The 11,000-nt window shown below is 40.6% G+C and overlaps 1 protein-coding gene across 4 annotated transcripts in view; it reads left to right on the top strand.

Annotated features, from left to right (window-relative positions):
* The window catches only part of IQSEC1 (IQ motif and Sec7 domain 1), a 127,989-nt gene that overhangs the window by 87,964 nt on the left and 29,025 nt on the right, over positions 1-11,000 (top strand). For all 4 annotated transcript variants that reach the window (XM_019505068.1, XM_019505065.1, XM_019505066.1 and 1 more), the window contains 3 exons: positions 4,569-4,691; positions 5,524-5,690; positions 9,911-10,050. In XM_019505068.1, the coding sequence (XP_019360613.1) occupies positions 4,569-4,691; positions 5,524-5,690; positions 9,911-10,050 (430 nt within the window). The remainder of the gene's footprint in view (positions 1-4,568; positions 4,692-5,523; positions 5,691-9,910; positions 10,051-11,000) is intronic.

Below are 11,000 nucleotides of genomic sequence, written 5' to 3' on the forward strand. Positions count from 1 at the left end.
GCATGGGCTCTGGGCAGCTGCAGCAGGATGAGGGAGGGGCAGGGGTGCACACAGGCACACATGAGGAGCCATAGCCTGCAGGTGGCCAGGAATGCAGCCTGGCTGTGTGTAGAGCTGTGCTGTACTGGTAATTCTGTGGAGGGGGAGGGGTGAGAGGAGAGGGAAAGGGTGGGGTGGGGTGGGGCATATTAGGGCCCCCATGGTGAGGGAGAGAGTGGGGCAGGTGCTGGGGTGAATGGGCCCCTGGAGCCAGGACAGGTTGTGAGACAGAGCTGTGGGTGGCTTGTCCAGGGGCACCTGTGGGGGGCTTGGCTCCCCGCCACTGCACATACCCCTGGGGAGGTATGGGGGGCATGTGCCCCCCAGATTTGTGCATGGGGCAGAGGCAGGCTATGGGCTGGGGCTCTGTGCCCTGCTGCATTTGCCCCAGGAGCCATGTGATGCCATGCTGTGCCTCCCACTGCTGGGTGGGCAGGGGACACGCAGCCAGAGCACAACTCCCAGGGCAAAGGCAGGAGGGCACAGAGCCCCAGCCCACAGCAGACAGCCCACCTCTGTCCTGCACACAAATCAGGGGGAGGGGCACATGCTCCCCATGCCTCCTCTGGGGATGGACAACCCACCCTGGCTTTTAGCCGCCATTCACCCCAGCCCTGCCCCACTGCCTCCCTCACTGTGGAGGCCTCGATTTCCCACCCCCCACCCATTCCCTCTCCCTCCTCCTCTTCCCCTCAACAGACTTACCTGTTGGGTGCTGTCTGTGTGCATCTTCCCCTCACTCCCGAGCCACAGCCCCCCCCAGCTCTGCCTTACTCCTGACCCACAGTTCCTCACATCCTGCCAAGGTGTGTGGGGACCCGTCCCCTCCCTTGGCTCCGAACCCTACACACACACCCATAGCCACCCACACCTTCATAAATTTCCCCCCACACACATACCCCACATGCACCCCCCATCCATACAAAGTACCTGCATAATTTTGCATAATTTTGATATTTTCTATGCACCTTTTTAGTTTTTGGCTGTGCAAATAAAATCACGATTAATTGTGACTAACTTTTTTAATGGTGCAGCTAATCATGATCAATTTTTAAACTGCTTTACAGGGTTAAGAAGCAGAATCTCATTGATAGCTAGATAGTGTATCTGTAATAAGATTTCCTGGGTGAATAAATTGTCAAAAACAAGGCCATGCACTTGACTGTGACCTCTGAACACTATTTTTCCTGTCTGTTTTAACAGTAACCTAATACCAGTCACATTAAAACAACTGGAATATACTAAGTAAGTTCTAGGTAACAGATTCACTACCATATATAGTTCACACATAGCTCAATGAATTTTGGCTGAAAACACACACATTTTCAACAAAACTAAGAGTTACAAATGCCTTCATGCATTTGCTTGCATTGCAACAAAATGGTGCCTCTTCCAGACACTAAAAAACTAAATACTTCTTCTTAGATGTCATACTTAAACACAGATATAATTCCCATAATAATGTAATTAAGTACAGGTAGTTAAAATGTATATATGTTTTCTTTTGTTGTAGTTTGGACTATACTTCATTTCTGGTTGGGCACATTTTCTGGTTCTCATGCATGCAGCTTAAATTTGCAGTACTGCATTGAAATTTTTTATGGTTTAAAAATGACTTTCCATTGGAATATTTTAAAGCATTAAAAAAAAACAACCTGAATTCCAGGCTGTATCTTTGTGCCCCCCATCCCCATCTCCCCCGCTGCCACCCTCAGCTGCTTTGCTCTGCTCCAGGATTGTCATCTTGGGGATTCTCCCAGTGTAAGGGATTCTCCCAGCCTGGATGATGTAGGGGTGGCTTAGTGGTTTATGTTTTACCCTTGACGAGCAAATTAAGAGTATGTAGGGTATAGCTGAAACACTGCTGTACTCCAGTGATGCTAGGTCAGCTGCTGAAGTCACCAAGCCAACTTTCTCCTCCAACCCCCACAGTGTGCTTTGTGCCATACTAGGACAGCTGAAGATCTGGCTTGCTACTTAATCATTTTGATTTAACACATGAAATCATTGTGTAGTTATATGCTTAAAAATGCATATGACTGTATCTGAAGAAATAACTAGACAAAACCTCTATAAAGTCCAACATCAGTGATGTGTAAAGTGTGACATTGTTTCTAACCCTCTGACACTTCAGTTAATTACAGAATTATTTAAAACCATTGCATGCTTCCTGTAGTACAGTAGGGAGGTAAAACTCAGAGGCAGTTGCAGGTAGATTCCTGATGGATGAAGTGCCCAAATGGAATGTTCCTCTGCAGTTTTACCCACTTTTTTCTACCTTGCTTAAGGTGTTCAAGGAAATGGGAAGGAAAGAATAAGAACTGGCAAGAAGGTGCTCTACGTGTTTATCTATGCAACCAATGAAAGTGCAGTTGTAGAACGGTGCAGTTATGAAGGTCCAATTGTACCCTTCCTTCCAGCTGTAATCTAGCCAGCAGAGGTATAAAGAGCACAGTGAAGATATGCATTACAGACTTCAGCAATAGTCTTGTGGCCACACTAAGTTCTGTACCATCAGGTCTTCACTATTCTTACCCATGCTATTTAGGTTAAAGCTGGTGTTCATAAATTCACACCTTCATTTGTTGTGTAGACATATCTCAGGCCCATATGCTCCCTTCTCTTTCCCTACCACACACATCATAAGAACTTGTGATGACCTGTAGTAAAAATCCCAGAAAACTAATGGCATGGGCCATTGGCCACAGACTTATTGCCCTTATATAGATAAGGGGTCGGGAGGAATTATCAAGTTTCCTGTTGTGCTGCTAGTCTGGGATATTTGGAGTCTAGATGCTAGGCCTGTGCAAATAGGGAACTATTCAATTCTGATTTGGATTTGGAGCTGATTCGGAGCCAATTCAGAGATTCGGCCATAGAGTATAATGGGGAATTAATGAAATATCCATAACTTTGCTGTCTTTTGGATGGTAGCCTCCGCTGAGAGCATGACACATGCCAGGTTTCAAGGTGATAGGTTCAGAGGTTTCTGGGAAACTGCACCTCAAAGTCCTGAAAGCAAAACTCATGTCACATGTGTGTGTTAAGCCACAGTGGGGTGAAAACTGCAGGGATGGTAGCTCTTACAAAGCCTGCCAAGTTTCAAGGAGATAGGCACAAGGGATTCTGGGAAACTGCACCTATCACCTTGAAACTTGACACGTGTCATGCTCCCAGCAGAGGCTACCATCCCTGCACGTTTCATTCAAATCAGCCAAAAAACAACAAAGTAATAGATATTTCATTGATTCCCCATTATACCCTATGGCCGAATCTTTTCCAAATCTACTTGGAAGCTCCGGATCGATTCAGAAAGCCTAAAGCTTCTAGGGATTCAATTCGGATTCATAGATTCGGCCTCCAAATCATCTCTGAATCCGAATTGTGATCCGGAGCTTTGCACAGCCATACTAGATACCCTTTATTTCTTCAGTTTCCATTTTAACTCCAACTGGTCCAAACACTGGCCATAGAGCATAATGGTCCAAACCACTCAAGTTATAATTGAGTTACTGTTATGTTTGTGAAGATTGCTCTGGAATTGACTTCGCTTTACAGTATGGACAAAGAGTAACAGGAGGAATGTACAGTTCATTTATTTCCCTACTTTCATATTTGTACAAAAAAGAAAATATATGAGTTGAAGTAAAAAAATGCTCTGCAATGAATAAATGGTAGCACAATTTTATTGCAAGAGAAATGTACGAGCTAGTCTAGCTTATCACTGTACTCCAATCCATTTAATAAAAAACCTTTTCAACTGGATCATACTTTCTTACTATAGCATCTACATTACTTCCTTGGAAGTTGCAGTGATTCACATTTAGTCATTAAAACCTAAAAGCCAAATGTGAGAAAAAGGAGCCCACAATCTTTTGATTTAAATGTTTATATCATGTGTTAGAACAACATGATTCCTGTCAGTGATATTCTTACGTGTTCAATCATTCTTAGTATTATTTATTCCAAACAAGAAAATAACCTTTTCCCAGCAAACATTGACTAGAGAACTTGGTGTATATTGGGGAAATGAAATTTATTGCAAAAGTAGATTAATACCATAACAAGTTCAGAAAATAAATACATACAAGAATTTCTGAACTCACAGCTGCATGGTACAAGAACCCTTTACTGCAGGTTGTTTTGCAAATCAGAATTTTCATCAGTATAGAATCACTATTTTGTTTTATTATAGATATTGACAGGTGATAATTGACTGGCTTGAGAACATAAAACTTACAATTATTTGTGGCAATAAGGTGTCTCTTACATTGATCAGCATTTGTCATGCCGGCAGCCATGCAATAAAGAAGAGTTATGGTCTGCTTACATCTACTTCATTTTTGCCCCTAAATGATATATTCCTTGCAATTTGCTTTTTATGCTTTCAGCTATGATTATTGCAATTGGCTGAACATTTTGAGAGGTATTTTTCCTTTGTATGTTCCTGTACGTGGAGAATTCAGGAGATTTGGCTGGGATTTTTTCTAAATATCTTACATTTAACAATGTATTGTGTTTTGTCCTAGCTGCGTTGTGGATGAGATGGACTTCTCAGCAATGGAACTGGATGAAGCACTCAGGAAGTTTCAGGCTCATATTCGTGTTCAAGGAGAAGCTCAAAAAGTAGAACGACTCATTGAAGCTTTTAGGTATGGTATTGAAATAAGTTATTTAATGAACACCTGATGCCATCCAGCTGTGAAATGTCAGTGATAGGGCAGCTGGGTAGAAATAGACTATTCCTTTCTTATTTTCACAGCCTTTATGAAGACTGGAGTTCTTATGCAGTTTTGTGATGAGACATTTCAACACTTTATCTGTTAACATTAAAAATAAGTTTTATTTACTGCTGTTATTTGTATAATTTTTATTTTGATTATTTTATTATTAATTTGCTTCCAAATTGAAAGTTCCCTCCAGTGTCAGTTTGATTGGTAAGATTTTGTAAGTAACTTTTAAAATGTTTGTCACCAAAAATTCGCTGTTGGAATTAAGGTGTTTGGTTTCTTTACTTGGGGCACAGGATAGTACATCACAGTTACCTCTAGGTTCTCCACTGACCTTTTATTGCAGATTGGTAGAATGGAACAGAAAACATTAACTTATTAAAGCTATCACAGATGTTCTTTTATCCCTGAGGAGAAATAATGTAAATCATCTTGTGACAGCAGTCTAAAAATGAGGGACACTTCTTTAGATGGTATAGTGGTGTAACCTCATTGAAGCCAATGGAATATTGAAGGGGTAAAGTTATAGTAGGTAGGAATCTGTGCCAACAAATGAGTTTCTTGGGTGAAAAATGGAAAAGACAAGCCTTCACATTCCAGAATATTGCCTCTAAAGCTGTGAGGGAACAAATAATTGGTATGTTAAACTAAATATATGTAAAGTCAGCCTCTTCAATGTAATAATTTGTTGGTTTGATTTTAGGTATATGGGTCTCCTTAGCTCTGACAGACTTCCCTTCTTTTCTTCTTATAGCCAGCGATATTGTATCTGCAATCCAGGTGTTGTGAGACAGTTTCGAAATCCTGATACCATCTTCATCCTAGCTTTTGCAATCATATTGCTAAATACAGACATGTACAGCCCAAATGTGAAACCAGAACGCAAAATGAAGCTTGAAGATTTTGTCAAGAATCTAAGGGGTGAGCAAATTTGAATTGTGATTGGAAGTAGAACTACTTCAGACACCATCCGGGACAAAAACAAGATATGTAGAGCCTGATGATGATTTCACTTACCATGCTTTTATGTTAGTATAAAAACAGTTGGGTTTGATAATTTTATCTCTGGCATAATGTGAAAACTGAATATAGCCTCCAATCCTTTGTCGCCTATATCCTATCCCCATTATAAAGCTCTTTTGTCTGGTCCTTTTGTTCCCATCTCCCCAGATATGTTCTAAATATTCTCTACGTTGTATTCACATCTCTGCAATGTGCCAATTTCCTGGATATAATTGAAACTTGGCAGGCCGATATGCTTTGTGGAGGTTTGATGACAACTTATAACTTTCATAATTTGACATACATGAATGAGAATGAAAAAAAATCTTATTACTGTAAAGTCTGCCTGGTAAAAGAAGGTACAGATGACCAGTTATGTCACTGGGTATTGCAACCAGTGTTTGTGAAAGGGGAATATGGTGTATTCTTCTATGTTGCTCAGCCACTTCCAGCATGGTCTGCCTCTTGGGAAACAGACTCATGACAATGGCCTCTTGTAGGTTCAGATCAAGTCTAGTCAGTTGACTTTATGACATAGTGTAAGTGCAGTAAACATGTGAAGCATAGGTTTGCATCTTAATAAATTATTTGAATCCAAGGCCAAGTTATCTCTTGAAAAATGTATAACGGCTGTGTGGGAAAGTTTCTCTGTAGAATGTGTTGTGCCTTGTCCCCTAGCCAGGTTCACCCTTGGGTAGCTGCTTGGTCAGTGCAGGCTGGTTCCCTTGCCACCCAGTGGCTAGGTGATGTGCTAGAGTTTACTGCCGGCAGCCAGTTTGCAAGAACTGGTTGTGTATTCACTCATCAGGACAGAGGAAATTCAGTATGGATTAAAATGGAAATGCATCATTCTATAGTAGTCATATAATGGGTCCACAGCCTTTGTTTGCTGCCCTGGTTTCCCTCCCAGGACCTGATGAATCCAGTTCCTTTTCCCAGAGATGAGCAATGTTAAATAGAAATGCATTTTAATTCCAGCCCAGCTCCTGTGCTGTCCTACAGTGGTTCTCTTCCACAGAGAGTAGAGAACCAGACTGTACCTGGAAACGGGTGGTGAGAAACTTCACAATCTCTTGTAGTGCTCCCCAGGATGTAGGGGGAGTGAACATACTGGAACTTCTTTCAAGTTGTGCAACATACAGCTTTCACCATAGGACACAGGCCGAAGTGCACCTACCCAGTCCAACTCATGGTGCTTCACACAATATGCCATAAATTAGACTGATTCTCCCAACCCAAGAGAAGTTAGCTGTTGAATAGGGAGGCTGTGGATCAGGCTCCAATTTGGAGCTGATCCAAGGAGAGAGGTTGTGTCCTTGCAGTCTGTGTATGCTGATCCACTCTATTTCCCATCCAGTTATAGTCCATACCTGAAAGGTAGCACTGGATGTAGCAACATGTGAGATCAGTTCAGTGCAGAATGGACTGTCAGATGCTGTCAGGGGCAACACAGCAGTAAGCACCAGATTATTTTAGTGATTTCTTTTTTGGTGGCACAGAAAAGTGAGCTGCGTGGCAGAAAGAGGAAAGTGGAGTAGATTAGAAGCCAGACTTATGTCTACATCATTCAGACACGTTAATCTTCCCATTTATATGTACAGACATAGTAGATTTATCTTGATGCCAATAAAAACACAGATACTGAGATAGTCCTGGACTTTTGGATCTTGAAAATAAAAGCATCATTTATCTATTCATTCTCTAAAGTTACTGTGGCTCTCTGCACTTGACAGACATTAAGCCCTGGGTCAAAGTTTAAATTATACACATATTTAAATTAGCTTTGTAATTTAATTTGTAAAATCCACATAAGAACTAGGTTGAACATGGCCTGATATTTATTCTTTTTACAGTAGTTAGACATATATCTTTGTAATTATTATATCAGAACTGATGTGACTGTATAGGCTGTGTCTTATTGAATTCCTTCTTCTTTTTACCTTATTTTCATCGTAGCTGTTACATGAAATCAATGGGAGTCAAATTGTGCTCTTTGGAACATTTGCATGTTGTTTATGTGCAATTAAAAGAGAAGATGATCTTTGTCATCATAAATGGGAAAAATATTTGAATACCCAGATGTAGACAGCTTATGGTAGAAAGCCCAAAAATCCCTGTTTGTCATGCAGATTTGACATGCTAAAGGTACAGTTGATGGTAGCTAAGTATTCAGGACCAGATTTCCAAGATTTTATAGCACTCACTGAATGCTTGCTTTCATGCTTATAATAATTATTGAGCCCTAAATAGTAACACAGCATGATGACAAGATTATTATTTGAAATAGCATAAAGTATTTTTCTATGGTAAATTCAGTTTTCTTGAAATGAATATAAAAACAGGAAATAATTGTTTTGAGTAATCTGTGCACTGTTATTATAAATATCTAATGTCATTATATTCTGTATGAATTAATAATTATGGCAGAAGATACAGCAGATTAATTTGATGAGAGAGAAAGAACAGTATTTAGTGTTAGTTTATTTTGGGTAGGATGTATGGATATAACTTAGATAAAGATATGTTAAAACTGTCAGAGAAAAAAATAGAGCCAGGGACATGGGATTCACATCTTTGAGATAACTAGTTCAGTATCCACTTGAGGTCATTAGTTACCAAAAGTCACTAGCATTTCAAACTGTTATCTGGAGTAGGTGAAATGAGTTACGTGTTAGATTCATGAGACTGCACATTGAAACAATCACCTTCTAGTGGATTAAATGTCCATGTCACAAAAATTACCATAATTGCCATTGGTGGCACCCTGGTTTATATTCTTGAGAGACCAAGGTCTGAGTGAACGCAGAAACTGAACTACCAAGTTGTCTATAGATATGATTCCTGCAGGTCAGGGCTGAGAAATATAGGTGCAGCAGATTGGAAAAAGAGCACCAGTTCTGTCTGATATTGTATTGGGAAATATTAGTATCTAATAAGGCATGTGTGTGCATGACACTTTAAAGCAGGCTAAATGCTTTTGCAGCACTTTAATGGTGTCAGTGTTTGCACACCTTGGTGGCATATTGCTCATTAATTCCAGCTGCACTAGGAAATTCCGTGGCGTAATGCACCTTAAATGACTTGGGGTACAGCAAACTAAAACTCCTCTGAGGAGTTTTAGTTTCCTGTGCCTACAGCTGCGGAATGAAACACCGGGCTCTGTGCAGTTCAGGGGCTCTGCAAGAAGCCCTGCAGGCCGCCTGGCAGCAGCCTGGGAAGACAGGCTCTGCTCAAGAAAAGCAGCGAGCCTGATCTCCCCCCTGAGCCTGCCTGAGCTGCACTGGGACCCGGTGCTTCATTTCGTGGCTGCGGTGCCTCCCAGGACTGCCTGACCCAGGTGCCTGCAGGTGGGTGCTGCCTGGGTGAAGGCTGCTGCTGCTGTGGAGGGGAGCACCAGTCCCCCCTCTCCTGCCCCGCAGCCAAGGGACAGCTTCGCTCACCAGCAGCTCGCCCTCCCCTCCCCACTGTCGGAGAGGCAAGTAAGTCAGTGGGGTGTGTTCATGGCACGGGGATTTAATCAGCCCTAAATTGAAGCTGTGTTTTTAAAAACCCACTGCTTAAATTTAGGGCCCCCATTTCAGCTACACCTGCCCTGTGAGTTTTGCCAGTATTCAATACATTAAATTCACTTCAGTTTTGAGAGTTTGGTTGTTTGATTTTGCTCTTGTTTACCTTGAACAAGTGTATGGGAAATTACCCTTGTTATGGGTCAATTCATGTATGATAATTAAAAACAAAACAAAACAAAAAAGCAAAACCATAGTTCATACTTTGAATATTTTATCAGTGGACAGAGCTTATTGTGTGAGAAATAACACCTTTTTTAATATAACATAATCCTTTCTTTTTTTGTAAGATTAGAAAAATGATGAAATCAGAAAAGGGCTTATCTTTATTTCTTGTTAGCAGGATAAGTCATTCATGTAATAATACAACTCAGATTAACATGCATGTCAGTGATCCATATAAACTAGACAACTTCTGCTTCACTACTAATATTGTAAGCAAAGTATCTGTGCCCTTATGCTTCACCTTGCTGAGAGATCCACATTATTGAGCTGTAATTGGGAGAGGTCTCAGTGTTTGCTAGGCAGGTCACTGTAAGCCAGAGTGGTAATGAAAGTTGTTGGTTTCTACAGGTGTAGATGATGGTGAAGATATCCCACGAGAGATGCTGATTGGGATTTATGAACGAATTCGCAAACGGGAACTGAAGACAAATGAAGATCATGTATCCCAGGTCCAAAAGGTTGAGAAACTCATAGTAGGAAAGAAACCAGTGAGTTAATTTTGCACTGAAATTTGTGCTTATAATGCTAAATGATTGAATATTGTTGCTCAAGTTATGCTACCGAAGATGGCTACTTATATCTGTAAGTTGGGCTAGACAGGGATAAAAAAGGAAGGTACATCAAAGTAATACATCCCTGACAAGATGGCCATGTTTATATGATTTTCATTAGGCATATGAATATGACTTTGCACTCTAGCACAAATGGTAGTTTATAACCATTGGTGGTAGGATTATGAATGCTAAAATTATCTTTTAAATAAAAGTGGTAAAAATTTGGAAACATATTTTCCCTGTCACTGTCTCAGTCTTAAATTTAGGCTCTAAAACTGCTTACAGCTTTAATTATTAAATTTCAAAATTATTAAAGTATGCTCCTGTAAAGTGTGATGTCTTAAAAGCTTAGAAAATGCCATCAGTGAAGACTCTAAAGTTACCGTAGTAATGAGGTTTGTACTAGTGTCAGTATTTCTTCCTCCTTACAGCTGGGTTTATGAGCCAATGTAGATTGGAGCAGGAAGTGATATTACTGAGAAAATTGCTGTGTAAAAACAAATTTGGGAATCAGCTCTTTACATTCTAATGATTAGTACTAAGTATTATTTAATACACTTGAGATGATGCCATTTAATTTAAAGTAGGGGCAGGCAATTATATCAGCTGGAGGGCCACTTAAGTTTTGGTGAGCTGTTGAGGGCCACAAGGGTAGCCCTGCCCCCTGGTCACCTTGGACCTGGAAATCCCACCCCCTAACCCCTCACCTTTACCACCAGAAGTACTCCTTTTGGGAAGGGGGTTTGCCATCTTGGAACCAGAAAAAAGCAAATTATATGCTAAAAATCAAACATTGAAAATAACATTTTAATTTTAGTTTAAAAAATAGTTTTGTCTCGATTTGTGTGTGTTTGCATGGTGTATATAGAGAATACTCTTATATA

The sequence above is a fragment of the Gavialis gangeticus genome, unplaced genomic scaffold, assembly GCF_001723915.1.
Source record: "Gavialis gangeticus isolate Ggan-Ray unplaced genomic scaffold, GavGan_comp1, whole genome shotgun sequence".
In the NCBI taxonomy this organism is placed as follows: Eukaryota; Metazoa; Chordata; order Crocodylia; family Gavialidae; genus Gavialis; species Gavialis gangeticus.